The following is a 27,480-nucleotide window of genomic DNA, read 5'->3' as shown; positions in this document are numbered from 1 at the left end:
CTTCATGCTCTCTCTTTCTGTTCTTCATGCTCTCTCTCTGTTCTTCATGCTCTCTCTCTGTTCTTCATGCTCTCTCTCTGTTCTTCATGCTCTCTCTGTTTTTCATGCTCTCTATCTGTTCTTCATGCTCTCTCTCTGTTCTTCATGCTCTCTCTCTGTTCTTCATGCTCTCTCTGTTCTTCATGCTCTCTCTCTGTTCTTCATGCTCTCTCTCTGTTATTCATGCTCTCTCTCTCTGTTCTTCATGCTCTCTCTGTTCTTCATGCTCTCTGTTCTTCATGCTCTCTCTCTGTTCTTCATGCTCTCTCTCTGTTCTTCATGCTCTCTCTCTGTTCTTCATGCTCTCTCTGTTCTTCATGCTCTCTCTCTGTTCTTCATGCTCTCTCTCTGTTCTTCATGCTCTCTCTCTCTGTTCTCTCTGTTCTTCATGGTCTCTCTCTGTTCTTCATGCTCTCTCTGTTCTTCATGCTCTCTCTGTTCTTCATGCTCTCTCTCTGCTCTTCATGCTCTCTCTGTTCTTCATGCTCTCTCTCTGTTCTTCATGCTCTCTCTCTGTTCTTCATGCTCTCTCTGTTCTTCATGCTCTCTCTCTGTTCTTCATGCTCTCTCTGTTCTTCATGCTCTCTCTCTGTTCTTCATGCTCTCTCTCTGTTCTTCATGCTCTCTCTGTTTTTCATGCTCTCTCTCTGTTTTCATGCTCTCTCTGTTCTTCATGCTCTCTCTGTTCTTCATGCTCTCTCTCTCTGTTCTTCATGCTCTCTCTCTGTTCTTCATGCTCTCTCTGTTCTTCATGCTCTCTCTCTGTTCTTCATGCTATCTCTCTGTTCTTCATGCTCTCTCTGTTCTTCATGCTCTCTCTCTCTGTTCTTCATGCTCTCTTTCTGTTCTTCATGCTCTCTCTGTTCTTCATGCTCTCTCTCTGTTCTTCATGCTCTCTCTGTTCTTCATGCTCTCTCTCTGTTCGTCATGCTCTCTCTCTGTTCTTCATGCTCTCTCTGTTCTTCATGCTCTCTCTCTCTGTTCTTCATGCTCTCTCTGTTCTTCATGCTCTCTCTCTGTTCTTCATGCTCTCTCTCTGTTCTTCATGCTCTCTCTGTTCTTCATGCGCTCTCTCTGTTCTGTTCTTCATGCTCTCTCTCTGTTCTTCATGCTCTCTCTCTGTTCTTCATGCTCTCTCTCTGTTCTGTTCTTCATGCTCTCTCTCTGTTCTTCATGCTCTCTCTCTGTTCTTCATGCTCTCTCTCTCTGTTCTTCATGCTCTCTCTCTGTTCTTCATGCTCTCTCTCTGTTCTTCATGCTCTCTCTCTGTTCTTCATGCTCTCTCTGTTCTTCATGCTCTCTCTCTGTTCTTCATGCTCTCTCTCTGTTCTTCATGCTCTCTCTCTCTGTTATTCATGCTCTCTCTGTTCTTCATGCTCTCTCTCTGTTCTGCATGCTCTCTCTCTCTGTTCTTGATGCTCTCTCTCTGTTCTTTATGCTCTCTCTGTTCTTCATGCTCTCTCTCTGTTCTTCATGCTCTCTCTCTGTTCTTCATGCTCTCTCTCTGTTCTTCATGCTCTCTCTGTTCTTCATGCTCTCTCTCTGTTCTTCATGCTTTCTCTCTGTTCTTCATGCTCTCTCTCTGTTCTTCATGCTCTCTCTGTTCTTCATGCTCTCTCTGTTCTTCATGCTCTCTCTGTTCTTCATGCTATCTCTGTTCTTCATGCTCTCTCTGTTCTTCATGCTCTCTGTTCTTCATGCTCTCTCTCTGTTCTTCATGCTCTCTCTCTCTGTTCTTCATGCTCTCTCTCTGTTCTTCATGCTCTCTCTCTGTTCTTCATGCTCTCTCTCTGTTCTTCATGCTCTCTCTCTGTTCTTCATGCTCTCTCTCTGTTCTTCATGCTCTCTCTGTTCGTCATGCTCTCTCTCTGTTCTTCATGCTCTCTCTCTCTGTTCTTCATGCTCTCTCTCTGTTCTTCATGCTCTCTCTCTGTTCTTCATGCTCTCTCTGTTCTTCATGCTCTCTCTCTGTTCTTCATGCTCTCTCTTTCTGTTCTTCATGCTCTCTCTCTGTTCTTCATGCTCTCTCTCTGTTCTTCATGCTCTCTCTGTTCTTCATGCTCTCTATCTGTTCTTCATGCTCTCTCTCTGTTCTTCATGCTCTCTCTCTGTTCTTCATGCTCTCTCTTTCTGTTCTTCATGCTCTCTCTCTGTTCTTCATGCTCTCTCTCTGTTCTTCATGCTCTCTCTCTGTTCTTCATGCTCTCTCTGTTTTTCATGCTCTCTATCTGTTCTTCATGCTCTCTCTCTGTTCTTCATGCTCTCTCTCTGTTCTTCATGCTCTCTCTGTTCTTCATGCTCTCTCTCTGTTCTTCATGCTCTCTCTCTGTTATTCATGCTCTCTCTCTCTGTTCTTCATGCTCTCTCTGTTCTTCATGCTCTCTGTTCTTCATGCTCTCTCTCTGTTCTTCATGCTCTCTCTCTGTTCTTCATGCTCTCTCTCTGTTCTTCATGCTCTCTCTGTTCTTCATGCTCTCTCTCTGTTCTTCATGCTCTCTCTCTGTTCTTCATGCTCTCTCTCTCTGTTCTCTCTGTTCTTCATGGTCTCTCTCTGTTCTTCATGCTCTCTCTGTTCTTCATGCTCTCTCTGTTCTTCATGCTCTCTCTCTGCTCTTCATGCTCTCTCTGTTCTTCATGCTCTCTCTCTGTTCTTCATGCTCTCTCTCTGTTCTTCATGCTCTCTCTGTTCTTCATGCTCTCTCTCTCTGTTCTTCATGCTCTCTCTGTTCTTCATGCTCTCTCTCTGTTCTTCATGCTCTCTCTCTGTTCTTCATGCTCTCTCTGTTTTTCATGCTCTCTCTCTGTTTTCATGCTCTCTCTGTTCTTCATGCTCTCTCTGTTCTTCATGCTCTCTCTCTCTGTTCTTCATGCTCTCTCTCTGTTCTTCATGCTCTCTCTGTTCTTCATGCTCTCTCTCTGTTCTTCATGCTATCTCTCTGTTCTTCATGCTCTCTCTGTTCTTCATGCTCTCTCTCTCTGTTCTTCATGCTCTCTTTCTGTTCTTCATGCTCTCTCTGTTCTTCATGCTCTCTCTCTGTTCTTCATGCTCTCTCTGTTCTTCATGCTCTCTCTCTGTTCGTCATGCTCTCTCTCTGTTCTTCATGCTCTCTCTGTTCTTCATGCTCTCTCTCTCTGTTCTTCATGCTCTCTCTGTTCTTCATGCTCTCTCTGTTCTTCATGCTCTCTCTGTTCTTCATGCTCTCTCTCTGTTCTTCATGCTCTCTCTGTTCTTCATGCTCTCTCTCTGTTCTTCATGCTCTCTCTCTGTTCTTCATGCTCTCTCTGTTCTTCATGCTCTCTCTCTGTTCTTCATGCTCTCTCTCTGTTCTTCATGCTCTCTCTCTGTTCTTCATGCTCTCTCTCTGTTCTTCATGCTCTCTCTGTTCTTCATGCTCTCTCTCTGTTCTTCATGCTCTCTCTCTGTTCTTCATGCTCTCTCTCTGTTCTTCATGCTCTCTCTCTGTTCTTCATGATCTCTCTCTGTTCTTCATGCTCTCTCTCTGTTCTTCATGCTCTCTCTGTTCTTCATGCTCTCTCTGTTCTTCATGCTCTCTCTCTGTTCTTCATGCTCTCTCTATTCTTCATGCTCTCTCTCTGTTCTTCATGCTCTCTCTGTTCTTCATGCTCTCTCTGTTCTTCATGCTCTCTCTCTGTTCTTCATGCTCTCTCTGTTCTTCATGCTCTCTCTCTGTTCTTCATGCTCTCTCTCTGTTCTTCATGCTCTCTCTCTGTTCTTCATGCTCTCTCTCTGTTCTTCATGCTCTCTCTCTGTTCTTCATGCTCTCTCTGTTCTTCATGCTCTCTCTCTGTTCTTCATGCTCTCTCTCTGTTCTTCATGCTCTCTCTCTGTTCTTCATGCTCTCTCTGTTCTTCATGCTCTCTCTGTTCTTCATGCTCTCTCTGTTCTTCATGCTCTCTCTGTTCTTCATGCTCTCTCTCTGTTCTTCATGCTCTCTCTGTTCTTCATGCTCTCTCTCTGTTCTTCATGCTCTCTCTCTGTTCTTCATGCTCTATCTCTGTTCGTCATGCTCTATCTCTGTTCTTCATGCTCTATCTCTGTTCTTCATGCTCTCTCTGTTCTTCATGCTCTCTCTCTGTTATTCATGCTCTCTCTGTTCTTCATGCTCTCTCTCTGTTCTTCATGCTCTTTCTCTGTTCTTCATGCTCTCTCTGTTCTTCATGCTCTCTCTCTGTTCTTCATGCTCTCTCTGTTCTTCATGCTCTCTCTCTGTTCTTCATGTTCTTTCTCTGTTCTTCATGCTCTCTCTGTTCTTCATGCTCTCTCTCTGTTCTTCGTGCTCTCTCTCTGTTCTTCATGCTCTCTCTCTGTTCTTCATGTTCTCTCTGTTCTTCATGCTCTCTCTGTTCTTCATGCTCTCTTTCTGTTCTTCATGCTCTCTCTGTTCTTCATGCTCTCTCTCTGTTCTTCATGCTCTCTCTGTTCTTCATGCTCTCTCTCTGTTCTTCATGCTCTCTCTCTGTACTTCATGCTCTCTCTGTTCTTCATGCTCTCTCTGTTCTTCATGCTCTCTCTCTGTTCGTCATGCTCTCTCTCTGTTCTTCATGCTCTCTCTCTGTTCTTCATGCTCTCTCTCTGTTCTTCATGCTCTCTCTCTCTGTTCTTCATGCTCTCTCTCTGTTCTTCATGCTCTCTCTCTGTTCTTCATGCTCTCTGTTCTTCATGCTCTCTCTGTTCTTCATGCTCTCTCTGTTCTTCATGCTCTCTCTCTGTTCTTCATGCTCTCTCTGTTCTTCATGCTCTCTCTCTGTTCTTCATGCTCTCTCTCTGTTCTTCATGCTCTCTCTGTTCTTCATGCTCTCTCTGTTCTTCATGCTCTCTTTCTGTTCTTCATGCTCTCTCTGTTCTTCATGCTCTCTCTCTGTTCTTCATGCTCTCTCTGTTCTTCATGCTCTCTCTCTGTTCTTCATGCTCTCTCTCTGTTCTTCATGCTCTCTCTGTTCTTCATGCTCTCTCTGTTCTTCATGCTCTGTCTCTGTTCTTCATGCTCTCTCTGTTCTTCATGCTCTCTCTCTGTTCTTCATGCTCTCTCTCTGTTCTTCATGCTCTCTCTGTTCTTCATGCTCTCTCTCTGTTCTTCATGCTCTCTCTCTCTCTGTTCTTCATGCTCTCTCTGTTCTTCATGCTCTCTCTCTGTTCTTCATGCTCTCTCTCTGTTCTTCATGCTCTCTCTCTGTTCTTCATGCTCTCTCTCTGTTCTTCATGCTCTCTCTGTTCTTCATGCTCTCTCTCTGTTCTTCATGCTCTCTCTCTGTTCTTCATGCTCTCTCTCTCTGTTCTTCATGCTCTCTCTGTTCTTCATGCTCTCTCTGTTCTTCATGCTCTCTCTGTTCTTCATGCTCTCTCTATGTTCTTCATGATCTCTCTCTGTTCTTCATGCTCTATCTCTGTTCTTCATGCTCTATCTCTGTTCTTCATGCTCTATCTCTGTTCTTCATGCTCTCTCTGTTCTTCATGCTCTCTCTCTGTTCTTCATGCTCTCTCTGTTCTTCATGCTCTCTCTCTGTTCGTCATGCTCTCTCTCTGTTCTTCATGCTCTCTCTCTGTTCTTCATGCTCTCTCTCTGTTCTTCATGCTCTCTCTCTCTGTTCTTCATGCTCTCTCTCTGTTCTTCATGCTCTCTCTCTCTGTTCTTCATGCTCTCTGTTCTTCATGCTCTCTCTGTTCTTCATGCTCTCTCTGTTCTTCATGCTCTCTCTCTGTTCTTCATGCTCTCTCTGTTCTTCATGCTCTCTCTCTGTTCTTCATGCTCTCTCTCTGTTCTTCATGCTCTCTCTGTTCTTCATGCTCTCTCTCTGTTCTTCATGCTCTCTTTCTGTTCTTCATGCTCTCTCTGTTCTTCATGCTCTCTCTCTGTTCTTCATGCTCTCTCTGTTCTTCATGCTCTCTCTCTGTTCTTCATGCTCTCTCTCTGTTCTTCATGCTCTCTCTGTTCTTCATGCTCTCTCTGTTCTTCATGCTCTGTCTCTGTTCTTCATGCTCTCTCTGTTCTTCATGCTCTCTCTCTGTTATTCATGCTCTCTCTCTGTTCTTCATGCTCTCTCTGTTCTTCATGCTCTCTCTCTGTTCTTCATGCTCTCTCTCTCTGTTCTTCATGCTCTCTCTGTTCTTCATGCTCTCTCTCTGTTCTTCATGCTCTCTCTCTGTTCTTCATGCTCTCTCTCTGTTCTTCATGCTCTCTCTGTTCTTCATGCTCTCTCTGTTCTTCATGCTCTCTCTCTGTTCTTCATGCTCTCTCTCTGTTCTTCATGCTCTCTCTCTCTGTTCTTCATGCTCTCTCTGTTCTTCATGCTCTCTCTGTTCTTCATGCTCTCTCTGTTCTTCATGCTCTCTCTATGTTCTTCATGATCTCTCTCTGTTCTTCATGCTCTATCTCTGTTCTTCATGCTCTATCTCTGTTCTTCATGCTCTATCTCTGTTCTTCATGCTCTCTCTGTTCTTCATGCTCTCTCTCTGTTCTTCATGCTCTCTCTGTTCTTCATGCTCTCTCTCTGTTCGTCATGCTCTTTCTCTGTTCTTCATGCTCTCTCTGTTCTTCATGCTCTCTCTCTGTTCTGCATGCTCTCTCTGTTCTTCATGCTCTCTCTCTGTTCTTCATGTTCTTTCTCTGTTCTTCATGCTCTCTCTGTTCTTCATGCTCTCTCTCTGTTCTTCGTGCTCTTTCTCTGTTCTTCATGCTCTCTCTGTTCTTCATTCTCTCTCTCTGTTCTTCATGCTCTTTCTCTGTTCTTCATGCTCTCTCTGTTCTTCATTCTCTCTCTGTTCTTCATGCTCTTTCTCTGTTCTTCATGCTCTCTCTGTTCTTCATTCTCTCTCTCTGTTCTTCATGCTCTCTCTCTGTTCTTCATGCTCTCTCTCTGTTCTTCATGCTCTCTCTGTTCTTCATGCTCTGTCTCTGTTCTTCATGCTCTCTCTGTTATTCATGCTCTCTCTCTGTTCTTCATGCTCTCTCTCTGTTCTTCATGCTCTCTCTCTGTTCTTCATGCTCGCTCTCTGTTCTTCATGCTCTCTGTTCTTCATGCTCTCTCTGTTCTTCATGCTCTCTCTGTTCTTCATGCTCTCTCTCTGTTCTTCATGCTCTCTCTGTTCTTCATGCTCTCTCTCTGTTCTTCGTGCTCTCTCTGTTCTTCATGCTCTCTCTGTTCTTCATGCTCTCTCTCTGTTCTTCATGCTCTCTTTCTGTTCTCCATGCTCTCTGTTCTTCATGCTCTCTCTCTGTTCTTCATGCTCTCTCTCTGTTCTTCATGCTCTCTCTCTGTTCTTCATGCTCTCTCTGTTCTTCATGCTCTCTCTGTTCTTCATGCTCTCTCTGTTCTTCATGCTCTCTCTGTTCTTCATGCTCTCTCTGTTCTTCATGCTCTCTCTGTTCTTCATGCTCTCTCTCTGTTCTTCATGCTCTCTCTGTTCTTCATGCCCTCTCTCTGTTCTTCATGCTCTCTCTCTGTTCTTCATGCTCTCTCTCTGTTCTTCATGCTCTCTCTCTGTTCTTCATGCTCTCTCTCTGTTCTTCATGCTCTCTCTCTGTTCTTCATGCTCTCTCTCTGTTCTTCATGCTCTCTCTCTCTGTTCTTCATGCTCTCTCTGTTCTTCATGCTCTCTCTGTTCTTCATGCTCTCTCTCTGTTCTTCATGCTCTCTCTCTGTTCTTCATGCTCTCTCTCTGTTCTTCATGCTCTCTCTGTTCTTCATGCTCTCTCTCTGTTCTTCATGCTCTCTTTCTGTTCTTCATGCTCTCTCTGTTCTTCATGCTCTCTCTCTGTTCTTCATGCTCTCTCTGTTCTTCCTGCTCTCTCTCTGTTCTTCATGCTCTCTCTCTGTTCTTCATGCTCTCTCTGTTCTTCATGCTCTCTCTGTTCTTCATGCTCTCTCTCTGTTCTTCATGCTCTCTCTGTTCTTCATGCTCTCTCTGTTCTTCATGCTCTCTCTCTGTTCTTCATGCTCTCTCTGTTCTTCATGCTCTCTCTCTGTTCTTCATGCTCTCTCTCTGTTCTTCATGCTCTCTCTCTGTTCTTCATGCTCTCTTTCTGTTCTTCATGCTCTCTCTGTTCTTCATGCTCTCTTTCTGTTCTTCATGCTCTCTCTGTTCTTCATGCTCTCTCTCTGTTCTTCATGCTCTCTCTGTTCTTCATGCTCCCTCTGTTCATGCTCTCTCTCTGTTCTTCATGCTCTCTCTGTTCTTCATGCTCTCTCTGTTCTTCATGCTCTCTCTCTGTTCTTCATGCTCTCTCTGTTCTTCATGCTCTCTCTGTTCTTCATGCGCTCTCTCTGTTCTTCATGCTCTCTCTGTTCTTCATGCTCTCTCTCTGTTCTTCATGCTCTCTCTCTGTTCTTCATGCTCTCTCTCTGTTCTTCATGCTCTCTCTGTTCTTCATGCTCTCTCTCTGTTCTTCATGCTCTCTCTCTGTTCTTCATGCTCTCTCTGTTCTTCATGCTCTCTCTGTTCTTCATGCTCTCTCTGTTCTTCATGCTCTCTCTCTGTTCTTCATGCTCTCTCTGTTCTTCATGCTCTCTCTCTGTTCTTCATGCTCTCTTTCTGTTCTTCATGCTCTCTCTGTTCTTCATGCTCTCTCTCTGTTCTTCATGCTCTCTCTGTTCTTCATGCTCTCTCTCTGTTCGTCATGCTCTCTCTCTGTTCTTCATGCTCTCTCTGTTCTTCATGCTCTCTGTTCTTCATGCTCTCTCTCTGTTCTTCATGCTCTCTCTGTTCTTCATGCTCTCTCTGTTCTTCATGCTCTCTCTCTGTTCTTCATGCTCTCTCTGTTCTTCATGCTCTCTCTGTTCTTCATGCTCTCTCTCTGTTCTTCATGCTCTCTCTGTTCTTCATGCTCTCTCTGTTCTTCATGCTCTCTCTCTGTTCTTCATGCTCTCTCTGTTCGTCATGCTCTCTCTCTGTTCTTCATGCTCTCTCTCTGTTCTTCATGCTCTCTCTCTGTTCTTCATGCTCTCTCTCTGTTCTTCATGCTCTCTTTCTGTTCTTCATGCTCTCTCTGTTCTTCATGCTCTCTCTCTGTTCTTCATGCTCTCTCTGTTCTTCATGCTCTCTCTGTTCTTCATGCTCTCTCTCTGTTCTTCATGCTCTCTCTGTTCTTCATGCTCTCTCTGTTCTTCATGCTCTCTCTCTGTTCTTCATGCTCTCTCTCTGTTCTTCATGCTCTCTCTGTTCTTCATGCTCTCTCTCTGTTCTTCATGCTCTCTCTGTTCTTCATGCTCTCTCTCTGTTCTTCATGCTCTCTCTCTGTTCTTCATGCTCTCTCTGTTCTTCATGCTCTCTCTCTGTTCTTCATGCTCTCTCTCTCTGTTCTTCATGCTCTCTCTGTTCTTCATGCTCTCTCTGTTCTTCATGCTCTCTCTGTTCTTCATGCTCTCTCTCTGTTCTTCATGCTCTCTCTGTTCTTCATGCTCTCTCTCTGTTCTTCATGCTCTCTCTCTGTTCTTCATGCTCTCTCTGTTCTTCATGCTCTCTCTCTGTTCTTCATGCTCTCTTTCTGTTCTTCATGCTCTCTCTGTTCTTCATGCTCTCTCTCTGTTCTTCATGCTCTCTCTGTTCTTCATGCTCTCTCTGTTCTTCATGCTCTCTCTCTGTTCTTCATGCTCTCTCTGTTCTTCATGCTCTCTCTCTGTTCTTCATGCTCTCTCTCTGTTCTTCATGCTCTCTCTCTGTTCTTCATGCTCTCTCTGTTCTTCATGCTCTCTCTCTGTTCTTCATGCTCTCTCTCTCTGTTCTTCATGCTCTCTCTCTCTGTTCTTCATGCTCTCTCTCTGTTCTTCATGCTCTCTCTCTGTTCTTCATGCTCTCTCTCTGTTCTTCATGCTCTCTCTGTTCTTCATGCTCTCTCTCTGTTCTTCATGCTCTCTCTCTGTTCTTCATGCTCTCTCTGTTCTTCATGCTCTCTCTCTCTGTTCTTCATGCTCTCTCTCTGTTCTTCATGCTCTCTCTCTGTTCTTCATGCTCTCTCTCTGTTCTTCATGCTCTCTCTGTTCTTCATGCTCTCTCTGTTCTTCATGCTCTCTCTGTTCTTCATGGTCTCTCTGTTCTTCATGCTCTCTCTCTCTGTTCTTCATGCTCTCTCTGTTCGTCATGCTCTCTCTTTGTTCTTCATGCTCTCTCTGTTCTTCATGCTCTTTCTGTTCTTCATGCTCTCTCTCTGTTCTTCATGCTCTCTCTCTGTTCTTCATGCTCTCTCTGTTCTTCATGCTCTCTCTCTGTTCTTCATGCTCTCTCTGTTCTTCATGCTCTCTCTGTTCTTCATGCTCTCTCTCTGTTCTTCATGCTCTCTCTCTCTGTTCTTCATGCTCTCTCTCTCTGTTCTTCATGCTCTCTCTCTGTTCTGCATGCTCTCTCTCTCTGTTCTTCATGCTCTCTCTCTCTGTTCTTCATGGTCTCTCTCTGTTCTTCATGCTCTCTCTGTTCTACATGCTCTCTCTGTTCTTCATGCTCTCTCTCTGTTCTTCATGCTCTCTCTGTTCTTCATGCTCTCTCTCTGTTCTTCATGCTCTCTCTGTTCTTCATGCTCTCTCTGTTCTTCATGCTCTCTCTGTTCTTCATGCTATCTCTGTCCTTCATGCTCTCTCTGTTCTTCATGGTCTCTCTCTGTTCTTCATGCTCTCTCTCTCTGTTCTTCATGCTCTCTCTCTGTTCTTCATGCTCTTCCTGTTCTTCATGCTCTCTCTCTGTTCTTCATGCTCTCTCTCTGTTCTTCATGCTCTCTCTCTGTTCTTCATGCTCTCTCTCTGTTCTTCATGCTCTCTCTGTTCTTCATGCTCTCTCTCTGTTCTTCATGCTCTCTCTCTGTTCTTCATGCTCTCTCTCTGTTCTTCATGCTCTCTCTGTTCTTCATGCTCTCTCTCTGTTCTTCATGCTCTCTCTCTGTTCTTCATGCTCTCTCTGTTCTTCATGCTCTCTCTGTTCTTCATGCTCTCTCTGTTCTTCATGCTCTCTCTCTGTTCTTCATGCTCTCTCTCTGTTCTTCATGCTCTCTCTGTTCTTCATGCTCTCTCTGTTCTTCATGCTCTCTCTCTGTTCTTCATGCTCTCTCTCTGTTCTTCATGCTCTCTCTCTGTTCTTCATGCTCTCTCTGTTCTTCATGCTCTCTCTCTGTTCTTCATGCTCTCTCTCTGTTCTTCATGCTCTCTCTGTTCTTCATGCTCTCTCTGTTCTTCATGCTCTCTCTGTTCTTCATGCTCTCTCTCTGTTCTTCATGCTCTCTCTCTGTTCTTCATGCTCTCTCTGTTCTTCATGCTCTCTCTGTTCTTCATGCTCTCTCTCTGTTCTTCATGCTCTCTCTCTGTTCTTCATGCTCTCTCTGTTCTTCATGCTCTCTCTGTTCTTCATGCTCTCTCTCTGTTCTTCATGCTCTCTCTCTGTTCTTCATGCTCTCTGTTCTTCATGCTCTCTCTGTTCTTCATGCTCTCTCTGTTCTTCATGCTCTCTCTGTTCTTCATGTTCTTCATGCTCTCTCTCTGTTCTTCATGCTCTCTCTCTCTGTTCTTCATGCTCTCTCTGTTCTTCATGCTCTCTCTCTGTTCTTCATGCTCTCTCTCTGTTCTTCATGCTCTCTCTCTGTTCTTCATGCGCTCTCTCTCTGGCTTTTTCCTCAGGATCTTCTCTCTCCAGGTGCCTCTGGCTCCCAGGACCCTGGTGTCCCTCATCTACAAGCCGTCCACAGGGATCACAGTGTCCCTGGAGCTGAGAACCGCAGATGCTACGCTCTGCTCACACACAGGGGTCCAGGAAATTCCAAGTATGTCTCTGACCTGGTCATTTGAACCTCGTTTTTATTATCTTTGTGGCTAGCATAGCTTAGAACTTCGGGATAGGTGTTACTTGGTCAACATCTAGGCTAGCCACTTATCATCCACTTCCATTCATTGTGCTAAGCTAGGCTAGCATGTAGCTGGGGAGTTTTCTACTGAACGCACAGAGAGGATATTGGTATCAAGTTTCAGCAGTCTTACCTCTATGTAAGGTCATCTACCAGTAAGCTAGCGACCACTGCTGTCCCGGTTGTCCACTGTTAACACCACCATTCCTCCCAGGTGTCAGGCTCCTCATTCACTTCCATTAATTTTGGGGACCTAGTCTCAATACCCTTACAAAAAAGTCAAGCATGATTCCTACAGGAAATCCTTAAATTCCTGCAGGACATTTTTGTAAGGGTATCATGCTTCTGCAGACAACAGGGACAGCAGTTTTCACTAGCTCACTTCTAGATGACCTTGGATGGAGGTAAGAAGATTTTTGTTTAATTTCTTTATTACAGGAAAAGTAGTATGTACATACCCACCCCAGCCCCCCCACATCGAGGTTTTTAAAGACACATCTGCAAAACATCCAAACATACAGCATAGTTGCTACTGGGAAAGAAAAACAAAAAACAGTAATAGTATCAATCAGACCTATCTGTATCATGCACAAATATTTAGATACAAAGAAGCAAAGAAAGAACTAAAAAACACAAAAAGAAAACTCTCCAGCACGGCTGTGGCTGTGGAAGAACTTCATCATTGAGGTTATTTCACTCCTTTCCCTACCCCTGCCCATATTATGTGGTAATTCTTGAGTAGTCTAACCTTCCGCAGCTGCGTCTCCCGTTCTCCTCTCCCTCCCTCAGTTACCCACCCAGCCTCCGGGGGTCTCATTCACACCCATTCATACCAGGACAGGGAGGGGGGGGGAGATTAGAAAATAGGAATAAAATAACGATATAAAATAAGGAAGTGTAGTTAGAGGTGTAAAGCTCTAGCCTTTCTAAGTCTCTTCGTTGATAGTCAAGGTATCGATGTTGTAACTGAGGGGTACAATTCCCTGACTGTATTGAGAGTATGGTATTATTAAACCACTACTTAGTTATGTACTTTAATTACTGGCCATACAGTACACGGTATATATGGTGAACACCCACACAAGAATACAACAATGACACCTAAAGTTCTAGTGAGAGGGATTTATTATTATAGCAACGATAGGTTACAGAATGAGAATTATGAATGCGCTTATATGGCGAAGAACACTTAAGTAGGTCAAGAGCGTAAGTCCATGAGCATATTAAGATGGGTATAATTAGTACCACCTGTAGCATAATAATTATATAAGGCACACTCGTAGTCAGCTGGAGATACTAAGGGGTTCCCTCCGGTTGTAAGCCAGCAGGGGAGAGGAATGTTCGGATGCAAGAGTCTGGATCAACGAGGAATCAATAAGCTCCAGCTACGGGAGTCGGTACATATACTCCCCTCGATCGGCAGACAAAAGCAGCAGCTATAATCCAAGTATGCGCGACAGCATGGATGAAAGCCAGCCAGCCTCTTCCTAGAGACGGGCTCGAGTGATACTCCTCACGGGTAGATCCCACACAGCAGTGGGGTAGACGGTTCTCTGCTCCAGCAGCCACAGTACCAAAGGCAATATAATCCAGCCGGAAAAGGCTCTGCATTCGCCGGTGTAGATTCTCCTGTGCACGGTACTTCACATTAACTAGGTCGAACTTGACGTTATTTCACTAAGCTCGGACACTTTTACTATCCTATTCGCACATATTATAAGTGCTCTATTTAGACGCAAAGTTGCTCACTTCACTTGGTCGTTGACTCGTGGTGAAGGCTTTAACGTTAAGACGATACGTTACTTTGAACGAATGATGAACTGAACGAAGTGAACGAAGTGCTGCTGTTTCCACCTGCGCCGTATTTATACGTAAGGTGAATAATCTAGTGCCAACCTCAGTTCTGTCTCGTATTACTGCGCAAACCTGGAAATGTTGAGACAAGCCTTGGCGGTGGCTTTGAACTCGACATTGGGGGTATGGCCGTTGGCGCCTAGGGGGTCGCTGTCCAATAGGAGAACGAATATTATGGTCTGGCCTGTACCTAGGTAAAGGGATATTCCGTGTATATATACAAAGAATATACAAGGGATATCAGACGATATACAAATATTATACAAGGGGTATCAAGCAATAAATATATATATTCGGTTTAATCTGACCCTTTGTAACAGATGTGTTGCAGAAATGGTTGCCAGGTCACTTGGAATGTTTCAAGGGAGCCCTTTAGGGAGAATCTGATTCGCTCAAGCTTAACGCAATGTAGTATCTCATGTATCCATCTGTTGTGAGTAGGTGGGGAAGGGTGTATCCACTTAAAGAGAATAAGTCTCCTAGCGAGGAGGGTAGTAAACGCCACAACTCGTTTTGCAGCCCTAGATATTATCGTTGGGGTATTCGGGATTCCGAAAAAGGCAGTGAGTGGATCTGGGTCTAACGCCACTCCCAGGACCCTACTCAGTGTATCGAATATTGTAGTCCAAAACTCTGTGAGTTTGGGGCACGTCCAGAACATGTGCATATAATCGTCTGGAGATTGTTTACATCTATTACACGCATCCGTTCTATCCGGATATATCTTTGCTAACCTCGCATTGGTGTAGTGAACTCTATGCAGTATCCTACACTGCAGCAAACTGTGTCTTGCACATATAGAGGAAGTGTGTACCAGGTCTAGTATATGATCCCATTGTTCATCTGTAATGATAATTCCCAGATCCTCGTCCCATTTGGCTTTCAGGGAGTCTAAGCAAGTTGGGTTCATCCAAAATATTTTATCATATAAAATTGAGACGAGCCCTTTCCGCCCGGTACAGAGCGATAGGAGATGGTCAGTCCTAGAGTATGGAGGACGGCCAGGGAATTGTGGGAATTGGTTCTGAACAAAATGTCTGATCTGAAAAAAACGGAAAAGGTGGGAATTTGGGAGACCAAACAATTCTGCAAACGACGAGAGCACACCTCCGGAGTAGAGGTCATTAATGGTTAGCAAACCTTTGTTTGCCCAGCTTCTGAATACAGGATCAGAGCAGGATGGCAAGAATAGGTGATTACGAGAGATTGGAGCTAGCCCTGACGGAGCGTGCAGGCCAAATTGTTTCCTAAACTGACTCCAGATTTTCAAAGTTTCCGTCACAATTTGGTTCTGAGCCACCTGTTTAATGGGGACCGAAATGGGTAATTGGGATGTTGCCACAGACCAGAGTGAGTACTTCGAAGAGGAGACTTCCATCCGAGCCCATTGGGGTTGGTCTTCTTCCTCCCTCCTGGTCCTCCAATAAAGGAGTTTGTTTATATTACATGCCCAGTAGTAATAGCGAAGATTAGGCAAAGCCAGACCCCCTTCCGATTTGGGAAGTTGCATAATCGTCCTCTTAATACGTGCTCTTTTGTTACCCCACAGGAATGAACCTATGAGTTGATCAATCGAAGTGAAAAAGGCTTTATTAATAAATATTGGTATATGCTGAAAAGCGTATAGAAATCGGGGTAAGACCACCATCTTTATCAGGTTAACCCTTACCAGAAGCGAGAGGGGGAGAGAGGACCATCTCGTCAGATCTAGCTTAAAGCGCTCCAGCAGAGGACGGAAATTATTTGCGAAGAGTTCCGTCTGTGATTTGGCCATAAAAATCCCTAGATATGTGAATCCTTCCGTGGCCCTTTTTTAAAGGGGAAAAGCGATTGAGGAAGCCGTTCCGCAGACACATTAACCGGTAAATATTCACTTTTCTGGAGATTGAGTTTGTATCCAGAGAGCTGCCTATGTTGTTCTAGAATATCAAGGATAACAGGGATGGACGATGACGGATTGGAGACATAAAGTAGGAGATCATCGGCATACAATGAGAGTTTATGAACCAGGCCGAACCTCTCAATCCCCTCAAATCTAACCTCACTGCGAAGCCAAATGGCTAAGGGTTCTGCGGCGAGCGCGTAGAGCAAGGGAGAAAGCGGGCATCCTTGACGAGTACCGCGATAGAGCGCAAACTGGCCCGACTTGGTACCATTCACATTGACCGAGGCCACCGGGGACGAGTATAGGAGTCTTATCCATGAAATAAAACCCGGTCCCAAACCGAATTTCTCAAGAGTATGGAACAGGTACCTCCATTCCACTCTGTCAAACGCTTTCTCAGCATCTAGGGAGAGTACCATTTCTGGCGCGCCAGTCGTGGTTGTGAAAAGGATATTTAGCAGCCTTCTGGTGTTAAAGAAGGATTGCCTGTCCATGATGAAATCCGTCTGATCCGGGTCTATCAGGAACGGGACCACCTTCTGAAGACGGCATGAAAGGACCTTAGCCAATATTTTACAATCCACATTAAGGAGGGAGATTGGTCTGTAACTGCTAAAAAGGAGAGGGTCTTTACCTTTTTTGAGCAGTAAGGATAATGACGCCTCTGATAGCGTGGGTGGCATTTGGCCCTTTAGAAGGGAGTCGTTATATACTCTCAGTAGGAAAGGAGCAACCAACACGGAGTAAGTTTTATAAAATTCTGTAGTATAGCCATCTGGCCCTGGTTGATTGATTGATTGATTGATTGATTGAAAACTTTATTAACAGATTGCAGAATGGGTACAATACAGTACAGCTCAATACACACAATTGTTAAGGGGATGCAGACCAGAGAAAGACTTTCGTCTTGTTTACACCAGGGTCCCCCATTTTCAATTCATCAGGACATATATGACATACATGACATACAGATAGTCAGTACTGCTACATCTATACATTTATGACATACCAGATTTGCAAATACAGTACTGTTTGTGATACAGAAGGAGTCAAGAAAAGGGAGTATATACATTTGACGTATGAAAAAAGTAGTAGAACGCGCTCACCTCACTAGACTTGACACTGGGTGCTGTAACCTCTGATATCATACATAAAAAATAGGGAAACAATGTCCAGGCACGCACTCCAGGTTTTTCCAAATTTATTGGCAGCCTGTAATCATGACGTTTCGGTGTGAACACACCTTCTTCAGAATGGCTTGCATGAAGCATGAAGGGTAAGTGACCCTAGTAAATACAAGTCAAACAGGAAGTGACAACACAGGAAGTGACAACACATTCCCACAAGAGATTGCAAAAAAGTACAAAATACCACTTACAAGCACAACCTTTTCAGAATTATGTAAATCAAAAAGAAAGCATGTAAATAAAAAAGAAATAAACAGTAAATCACACAGAGATATATCTATATATAGTTATATATATATATATATTTTTTTTTATACAGAGTAGGCCTACATCTTAAACTCTAAACATAAACACTCATGACCCATATAAGCCATCTTTCAATTATAAATATAAAGAATGATAAATGAAAATAGTAAACAATCAAATGAAATGAAATAATCAAATGAAACAGGTCAAAACATTTTCCTCATTGAGGCCTCTAGGCTCTAGACAATCTAGAAAATGAATATAGAAGCATTCCCTTTGTAGCAAGAGCCTGTCTCTGTCGCCGCCTCTTGGTGGTCTCAAGACCTGCTCTATACCCATGTATTTTAAGCCAGAAATATCATGTCCTAACTTATTAAAGTGCCTTGCAACTGAAGACTTCTCGTCATTTCTTCTTATAGAACATTTGTGCTCCGAAATTCGATTTTTAAAACGTCTTCTTGTTTTTCCAACATAGTAAAGGTTGCAAGGGCATTTAAGCAAGTAAACAACAAAATCAGAATTACAGGTAATCCGGCCTCTAACAGCGATACTCCTACCTGTACTTGGTTGTAAATAAAATTTCTCTTTAATCATGCCATGACATTGGGTACAAGACAAACATGGAAAATTGCCATTTGGAATATTAGCCATAAAATGGGTAAATTTTTTGGGAAAATCTGTTTTAACTAACTGGTCCCTTAAGTTAGGTTGCCGTTTGTAGAAGTATTTGGGTGGTTCCTGGAACACACCTCCGATCTTAGGATCTGACTTTAAAATGTACCAGTATTTGTTCACAATATCACGCATATCTCTAGAAATAGGGCTGAAGGTGGACACCAATGCTACCGAGTTGCTTTTTACTTTGTCTTTATGTGTAAAAAGGGATTGTCTGTTTATCTGTTTAGTTTTATTAAGAGAATTCTCAATAAGGGCCTCACTATATCCTCTAGATCTAAAGTTCTGACAAAGCTCCTTGGCTTGTGTATCAAAAATGTCATCTGTATTACAGATACGTTTATATCTCAAAATCTGACTAAATGGAAGGCTCCTCTTGAGCTCTGGTGGGTGATAACTGCTATAATGGAGAAACGAATTTCGATCAGTCTCTTTTTTGAAAACTTCGGTATGGACAATATTGTCTCTCTTTTTCACCAATACATCAAGGAATGCTATGGAATGTGAATCATAATTCATAGTAAACTTAATAGTCTCTCTCTGAGAGTTGAGAAACAAGTGGAACTCTACCAGAGCCTCTTTAGTGCCTGACCATACAAAAAATAAATCATCAATATACCTCCAATAGGCTTTAATGTGTCCAACATATGGATTATTATTGAAAATACATTCAGACTCAAACTTCGACATAAAACAGTTGGCCATATTAACCGCTACCGGGCTGCCCATAGCTAGGCCTCTTTTCTGTAAATAATATTGATCCTGAAAACGAAAATAATTCTTATTAAGGACTTCCTGAGTCAATGATATTAATGCCTCAGTAGAGGGATGTAGCTCTATTCTCTGATCCAAATAATATCTACATGCACTTAACCCATCAATATGTGGGATGCTAGGATATAAACTAGAAACATCCATAGTACACAAAATATCAATAGCTTCTATACTGCACTCATACAGCTTACTTAGAAAGTCGGTAGTGTCCTTTAAATAACCAGGTTGTGCTGCAGCCAATTCTTTAAGGTGTGAGTCAACAAATTTTGAGATAGGTTCTGTAAGTGACCCGATACCAGCCACAATAGGTCGACCTGGTGGGTTATGAAGATCCTTGTGAATTTTGGGCAAAGTGTAAATAATAGGTCTTACTGGGTTATCATTCACCATGAACTTAAATTCCTTCTCAGAAATCTCACCCTCCTTAAGAAGGCGCTTTAGAACCTCTTTGATCTCAAAATAGAACCGAACAGTTGGATCTGTGCTTAAAGGAATATACACATCTGTGTCTGCTAATTGTCTATTTATTTCAGCAACATAGGAACTCTTATTTTGTACCACTAAGGCCGAGCCTTTATCGGCCTTCCTGTACACCAGATTATCTAACTGCATCAATTCCTTAAGTGCTAGTCTCTCTGACTCAAGCAGATTAGGGAATAATCTAGTTTCATTACTTTTCCCACATAGAAGCATAACTTCATCCTCCACTAGTCTACAAAATGTGTCAACTGATGCATGATTAATCTGTGGAGTGAACGTGCTACGAGGCTTGAACAGTGTTTTAAATGGTCTATCAACCATGTCCAATGAACTGACTTCTGGCAGCACTGTGCTTCCAGGAGTAGAATAAACAATATTTTTGTCGACATCTCTAGAATAAAAAGCTTTAAGCTTAATGTTCCTAAAAAACTTAAACAATTCAACCTTTGTAGTGAAACCGTCCACCTTACGAGATGGTACAAAAGAAAGTCCTTTGGACAGTAGTTTACATTGGGAGTCACTGAGGTCTACCTCTGAAATGTTGACTATGTTTGCCACCTCCCCCTGCGTCTTCGGGTTGGAAGCTCTCTTGCCTCGTCGGGTCTTCCTGTGCCTCCTCTCCCTGGTAGGGGAGGAGAGGAGCCTGGCTGAAAAACCTTCCGGCTCCTCGTGTAAGGGCCGATCCTTTCAGGTCCTGGTTGTGTCTCATCTGAGCTCAGAGCAGAGGAGGAAGAGCCAGGATAGGGCCGAGCCCCAGCCTGGTGTGCTTGCCTGCGCATACGTGTGTGTATGAAAGTCTGTGAAAGCCAAGGGTAAACCCTATTGGATTCATAGTCCTGCGTATCTCTTCGGCGTTTAGCCTGTTTATGTTGCTCAATGTCACGTTTATATTGTTCAATTTTTGCTGCACAAGCCTCCTTAATGGCCTGCAGTTCCTCTGTGGGGATTGACTCACACATGTCAACCTCCAGTGCAGTGATCTCCTTGCGTAAACTGTCAAGCTTTGTGCTTTCATTTTCGATAATTAAAAGCATCAGATCTAAGGAACACTTATTCAGAATAGTACACCAAGTATCACAAAAAGCAGGGTTCTCTTGACCCAATGTGGGTTCCTTAATGATACGCAAACCTCTAGGAATGATGCTGTCCTTCCAGTACTGTGACAGTGTGGTGCCATGCAATAAGGAACGAGTCTCTCTCTGTCTCAGGCGCAACAGAGAACTGGACATGGCGACGCTCCCTCTTGTAGTATGGGAGCCAGTCTCTGAAGGGGGAAACAGACCGCAAATCCGTGTAGAGTCCTCATTGGAAAATGCGAAGGTCTTGCCGGCAGCCATTTTGTAGAGGCCGAAAAGGACCAAACAATTCACCCTTGTGGGCAGAAAAAAGTATATATAATAGAGGGAGCTGCGTATCTCAAGTGTAACAAGTGAAAAAAGTAGTAGAACGCGCTCACCTCACTAGACTTGACACTGGGTGCTGTAACCTCTGATATCATACATAAAAAATTTGATTATTTCATTTGATTGTTTACTATTTTCATTTATCATTCTTTATATTTATAATTGAAAGATGGCTTATATGGGTCATGAGTGTTTATGTTTAGAGTTTAAGATGTAGGCCTACTCTGTATAAAAAATATATATATATATATATATAACTATATATAGATATATCTCTGTGTGATTTACTGTTTATACATGCTTTCTTTTTGATTTACATAATTCTGAAAAGGTTGTGCTTGTAAGTGGTATTTTGTACTTTTTTGCAATCTCTTGTGGGAATGTGTTGTCACTTCCTGTGTTGTCACTTCCTGTTTGACTTGTATTTACTAGGGTCACTTACCCTTCATGCTTCATGCAAGCCATTCTGAAGAAGGTGTGTTCACACCGAAACGTCATGATTACAGGCTGCCAATAAATTTGGAAAAACCTGGAGTGCGTGCCTGGACATTGTTTCCCTATTTTTTATATACATTTGACGTAGAAACTGTACATTGGAGGAGGTTGGGTGGGGGGGGGTTGGGTACACTGGGATATTGACAACCATACTGGGTAATTTACATTGGAGGTGGGTGGGGGGGGGGGGGGGCACATTGTATAAACAAGCAAAACTGTACATTGAGGGGGGGGGGGGGGGGGGGGGACTCTGTACAAACAAACAAAATTGTACATTGGACTATTGACAAGACCATACTAGGTAAATGACTGTACATTGGAGGGGGTTGGGTTAGGATATTTACAGGGGCCAGTGTTGCATTGCAGTCTCCCGTAGGTGTCTCTTGAGAGAGGTTTTGAAAGTGGGTAGTGATCCACATTCCTTTACAGCTTTGGGTAGGGCGTTCCACATTGATGTGGCATAATTGCGAAACGTGTTTAGTCCCTTATTTGAGCCGAATCTGGGTTTAACATGATTTGTGGAGCTCCCTCTGGTGTTGTGATCGTGGTATTCACTGACCTTTGGGAAGTATTTTGCCATGTACATGGGTACCTTGGTCGTGTAGTGTATCTTGTAGACCAGGCCCATTGCAAGTTGCTGTACTCTGTCATCTACTCTAAGCCATCCTAGGTTGTCAAAGTGGGCAGGGGTGAGGTGGGTTCTAGGAGTAAGGTCAAGCAGTAGTCTGACCAGTTTGTTTTGAGATGTTTGTAATTTTGTTTTTAGCGCCTTTGAGGTGCTTTGGTACCATGAGGTGCAAGCATAGTCGTAGTACCCCTGAATGAGTGCTCCTGCCAGAGTCTTCAGGGTATTCTTGTTTACCAGAGAGGAGATCCGGTACAAGAATCGAGTTCGTTGGTTGACTTTTTTTATTACATTGGATGCCATTTTGTCACAGGAGAGATTAGCCTCTAGGATGGAACCCAGGTAGGTAATTTCATCTTTCCTTGTGACAATATTGTCACCCACTGTAACTGAGAAGCCGTCGGTCTTGCTGAGTTTGTTATTTGAACCGAAGAGAATGGACTCTGTTTTGCCCATGTGTAATGATAGTTTGTTATCAGCGAGCCATATGCAGATTCTGCCTAGTTCAGAGCTGAGGGTTTTTTCAACCTGTAACTTGTTCTTGTCAGAGACCAGCAGGGCTGAGTCGTCCGCAAACAGGAACAAGTTGCAGTCACAAGCTGACGACATGTCATTTGCATAAATTAGGAACAGTAGCGGTCCTAGTATGCTTCCTTGTGGAACACCACAGCTCACTGTGAGAGGGGGGGATAGGGTACCGTTTACCTCCACCATCTGTTCCCTGCCCTCAAGGTAGGATTGCATCCAGCTCACTGATAGACTATCAAAACCAATTGCTTTTAGCTTGTCAATCAGAATGGAGTGATTGACCGTGTCAAAGGCCTTTTGTAGGTCCAGCATGACCATGCCGCAGTATTTGCCTGCGTCCACCTCTTGTTTGATGTGGTCATTCAAATAGAGAAGGCATGTGTCAGTGGAGTGGGATGTTCTGAAGCCAGATTGGAATTCGTAGATTAGATTTTTTTCCGCTAGGTACTTTTCGACCTGTTCGTAGACTATTTTTTCCATGACTTTCGAGATGGAGGTGAGAATAGAAACAGGGCGGTAGTTGCCTGGGTCTAATTTGCTGCCCTTTTTGTGCAGAGGGGTCACCCTCGCAATTTTGAAGTCCTTGGGGACGTGTCCCTGTTTTATGGAGAGGTTTATTATGTGTGTGATGATTGGGGTGATGGCGGCTGCTGAGTCTCTGAGGAATTTGGAGGGGATGTTGTCATGGCCAGTGGCCTTGTTAGGTTGGAGGGCGCTCAGTTTATTGAGTACCTCATCTGTTGTTACCATTTCTAGCTTGAAGTCGTCCTTGCGGACCCCTAGGTTTTTGTAGTAAGCTACTATGTGTTCTACCCCATAAAGCCCTGAGTGGGAGGGTAGTTTGTTTACCAGTGTTGTGGCTATGTTTGTGAAGAAAATGTTTAAGTAATTGGCTACATCCAGCTTGTCTGTGATGAGCGTGTTGTCCGTTTTTATGTTTATGTTTGAGAATCTGGTTTTAAGTTTTTTACTGCATCCTAGTTGATTATTGAGTAATTTCCAAAGTTCACGTGGTTTGTTTTTGTTTTCCTCAGTTTTGTCATTGATGAAATTCTTTTTTGCAGTTTTGATCATGGAGTTTACGTCGTTTCTTAGTCTGTTTCTTTCTAGTTTGAGTTCAGTCACGTGGGCTTGGAGTTCACTGCTCGTGCTTTTAGTAAGCTTTGACTGACTTTTACGAAACTCAGAGCATTTTTTGTCTCTGGTTTTCATAGCGGCCAGTATTTCGGAGTGCATCCACGGCTCAGCGCGATTTTTTACCCTGGTGGTTCTTAGGGGGGCCATGTTGTTTAGTATTGTTGAGAATTTGGTTTTGAAACCAAGCCATGTTTCTTCAACCAGTGTACCATTGAGTTCATCTGACCAGTCCAGGCTCTCCAGTTCAAGGTTAAAGGCCTCGCTAGAGTAGGTTTTGAGGTCTCTAGATGTGACTGTTTTGTGGCAGCCAGCCTTTTGTTTTAGTTTTTTGCGGGTACAGAATATCATATAATGATCACTTAACCCGCATGCTATAACCCCTTTATTGGAGATCTTGGACTTGTCGGAGGTCAGAATGAGGTCAATGGTAGTCTGAGTTGATTCACATACACGTGTGGGTTGGGTGATTAGCTGGCTGAGGCCGTGCAGATCACAAAACCTACTGAAGGCCTTGAAGACGGGTGCATCTTTTCGTTGCATATCCGTGTTCCAGTCTCCAATAAGAATTTTGTCTACATCCTCAACTCCAGCTAAACACCCATCCAGTGTATCATAAAAGTCACTATGATCTGGCGGCCTGTAGACTGTGCCAACCAGTAGGGATTTCGCCCTTTCGAATAGGATTTCCACCCATACAGTTTCAATTGATTTATGATTCAGGTCATTTCTGTTGATGAATTTGGTGTCCTTGTGTATGTACATACAGACACCACCTCCATGTTTGTTCCTATCATTCCTAATTATTGAGTAGTTCTCAATCTCTATCTCTGGATCTTTTACAGATGTTTACCAGGTGATTTACCACTTTGTAAAGATTTGATTGCCTCAGTCACTTCAGAGATGGTTATAGGCGTGCCTAACTCTTCAGCCTCCGCTCTATTCGCTTGAGGGTACTTGAGAGACTTGAGGGGGTTTGGGCGATCCCAGTCCTGCTGTGAAGATTCCGACGTGTAACGTTTGGAATAATAGTCAGAGAAAATTTCAGAAATTTCCGTAGGGTCTGTTGTAGTGACACCTAATTGGGATTTTATCCTGGGAATCAGTCTAGAGGCACTCACCACTCGTGCTTGGTACGCAAGTAATTTTCCGGCCTTATCCCCCTGTTCGAAAAAACGTTGCTTGGTGTGCAAGAGTAGTCTCTCGATCTTACTAGTTGAGAGCAAGTCATATTGTGATTGGAGCTGGAGTCGTTTCTTGTATAGAGCAGGAGTTGGTTTAGATGAATACTGGATGTCCAATCGTTTAATCTCATCTGATATATCCATTAATTTGGATTGTTCCTGCTTCCCAAAATGAGAGGTAAAGGAGATGGCCTGTCCGCGGAGATATGCCTTAAAGGCCTCCCAGAGCATGTCACTGCCAACTTCAGGTGTGTCGTTTATCTCAAAGAAGACTTTTATTTGTGCATGGATAAAATCCTTAAATTCAGGTTCAGATAGTAAGTGGGAATTGAATCTCCAAAATTTAGAGGGTGTTCTACCCTGGGGGAAGTTAATTTCAATGGATGTCGGGGCATGATCGGAAATGACTATACTATGGTACTTAGTAGCGACTACATTATGTAGTAGTTTTTCATCTAGCAAAAAGAAGTCTATCCTCGAAATACGTGTGGTGGACATGGGAGAAGAAGGAGAAAAGTTTATCGGTAGGACATTTTGCTCTCCAAGGGTCTATAAGGCCAAGTTGTTCCATATGAAATTTCAGGATGTTCGCTGCTTTGGAGATGGTAGTTTGTCTATCCGAGGACCTATCCAATTCTATGTTTTGGACCTGGTTAAAGTCTCCTCCGATAATTATGTGATGATCATTAAGGTTAGGTATCGAGGAAAATAAGTTAGACACAAATTTATCATTGTCCCAATTTGGCGCATATATTGAGGCCAAAACCACTGGAATGTTTTGCAGCCTGCCCGACACTATAACATATCGTCCGTCAAGATCAGTTAGAATGGTGGCAGGCTCGAAGGGTACATCCCTATGTATAATGATTGCAGCTCCCCTGGCTTTTGCTGAGAATTTAGAATGAAAAACGTGTCCCATCCATGCTCTCTTAATGCAGGGGATATCTGAGGTGCAGATGTGTGTCTCCTGTAAAAAAACAAAGGTCACCCTTGAGGTGTCGTAGATGGTTAAGTACCTTATTAGCCTTGATAGAGCTATTCATCCCTTTGACATTCCATGAGACGAAACGGATGTTCCTGCCCGTCACTGCCATGTTCTGTCAAGTATATACATACCTGATTTGAGAAGATAAAACATTAGAAGAGAGGAGAAAGGTAGAGGGGGATAGAGAAAAGGGGGGGGGGAGTTGACGCACACACATACACCCACACAACCATACACAACCATACTCACACGGGGGTACATCCCTTGGTCCCTATGAGAACAGCAACAGCCTCTGTATCTCTCAGGATACTTTCCTTCCGGTGGAGACTTCATCCTCACTCCCCTTTTCCCCCCTCTCTCCCATCAATTTCGAAAAGCCTCCAATATGGTTACGTATAAACCTTTAAATTGTGTTAAAAGAACATTCGAACTGCCAGAGAAATAAGAAATAAAAGCCAAAACAACAAAAGGGATGCTTAAATTCAAAAATTAAAGACTGGGATAAAAATGAAAGATACTTGCAACACAACTCGGGGCTTATCCATTAGAGATTAGACATAAAAGCGCTACCAATGACTCCCAATAAGGAGTGTGGACCATAGAAAGTTAAGAGTAGACAAGTAAACCGAGGCGTTACAGTGTGTGTAGGTCAGCCTATAATTCCGTGGACCTGGGCAAAGCCCGCCTCCAATTTACAGCAGCTCGGGGAGAGTGTCTTTAGCCCCTGCTACCAAGCCCACTAGGGATATCAAGATTGCAAAACCAAAACATAGTTGAAAAAGAGGTGCCACTCTCCTCTCTTCTCTTCCCCCCTTTCTCCTTCTGCCTATTTAAAAAACAAAAAATTATATACATACATTTAAAGAGTAAAATATTAATAAACATGAGGTATATGCAGCTTCAGGGGTTACACAATTCAGGGACCTCACAATGTGCCTAAAATATGTATAGGGAGGTAATATTAAGAGGAGCATGTTCACCCTGAATATGCTCACCCTGCATAGAGAGTCATATGTATATAAGTAAATACATACAAAAGAAAAGACAAATTAAGATAAGAAAAAAAGGAAAAAGATTATATACATATAAAGAAATTGAAAAAAAAAAAAAAAAAAATAGGGAGCAGAAGAAAACGGCACGTAATCATTCGCAAGGTCATGGCTATAGCAACCTGGTTGGCATATGGTTCCTTTTGAAGGAGTCCCTCCGATTGAAATAACAATAGTCCCCTTCTGAGGCATTGGCGGACAATCTATAGTGACTGCGCACTATAATAATAGCCAAGGTCCACAAGTTCAGCCGAACACTCAGTACGTCGTAATCATGTCTAATGCTGTTGGCGTCGGTTTCAGCTGTCCCCGAGTGTCCGTTGGGCCTAGGTAAATGGCCTAGTAAATTCAAACCCAGTCACTGCGCATTGAGTACTCCTAACGCGTACATATAGAACCTTCATTATCCTATCAAACCGATCCCTTCTGTTTATTTAGCAGCCCCTAAACAGAGGAAACGTCTACAGTTTGAATGAGAGAGAGACATGTAAGATAAGGGCTATCAAAGAATAATGAAAAAAAGCAAAAAGGCGTTAGAAATACGGGCAAAATATAATCCGCGTCGGCTGTTTGGGAAGCATAGAGTTCAGTTTCAGAAGCCAGTCCGCTTAATGTCAATAGCATCCCCCCATGAGGTCTAAATATCAGGTCTAACGCAGTCGACCAATGTAGCCCAACCAATGTCTATAAATTCAATCTCGCATTCTACATTCATTGTTCATTGTTCATTGCTCCCGGCGTCAGGTTAGCTTACCACTGGGTATACGTTGGGTAGCCGTCCACGCTAGGCTAACTTGGCCTTGAGGTACGCTTCGGCATCCCCAACAGACGTGAAGCGTATTCTGTCCCCGCTCTCTTCCGTGATCATCAGTTTAGCAGGGTAGTGGAGACTAGGCCTCAGCCCCCGCTTGTAAAGTAGTGCCATCACATCGCGGTACGGTGCTCGCTGTTCCAACACAGCCGGGGTATAATCATCGTAGAAAGCAATTTGTTGACCGTCGTATAGCATCTCCGCCCTTCTCTTCCTGGCCTCCCGAATCACCCGTTCTTTAGTTTGATAGTTATGAAACCTGATGATAACGGGCCTAGGCTTTTCA

The 27,480-nt window shown here is 43.4% G+C and overlaps 1 protein-coding gene across 1 annotated transcript in view; it reads left to right on the top strand.

Annotated features, from left to right (window-relative positions):
- Nucleotides 1-27,480, top strand: part of engase (endo-beta-N-acetylglucosaminidase) — a 108,236-nt gene that overhangs the window by 74,540 nt on the left and 6,216 nt on the right. The window contains 1 exon segment of the mRNA XM_084328604.1: nt 11,656-11,798. Coding sequence (XP_084184730.1) covers nt 11,656-11,798 — 143 coding nt within the window.

The sequence above is a fragment of the Notolepis coatsorum genome, assembly GCF_963971535.1.
Source record: "Notolepis coatsorum genome assembly, chromosome: 14".
Taxonomy (NCBI): Eukaryota; Metazoa; Chordata; class Actinopteri; order Aulopiformes; family Paralepididae; genus Notolepis; species Notolepis coatsorum.
Note: the sequence above shows the minus strand (reverse complement) of the source record. Positions and strands in the feature narration are given on the sequence as shown.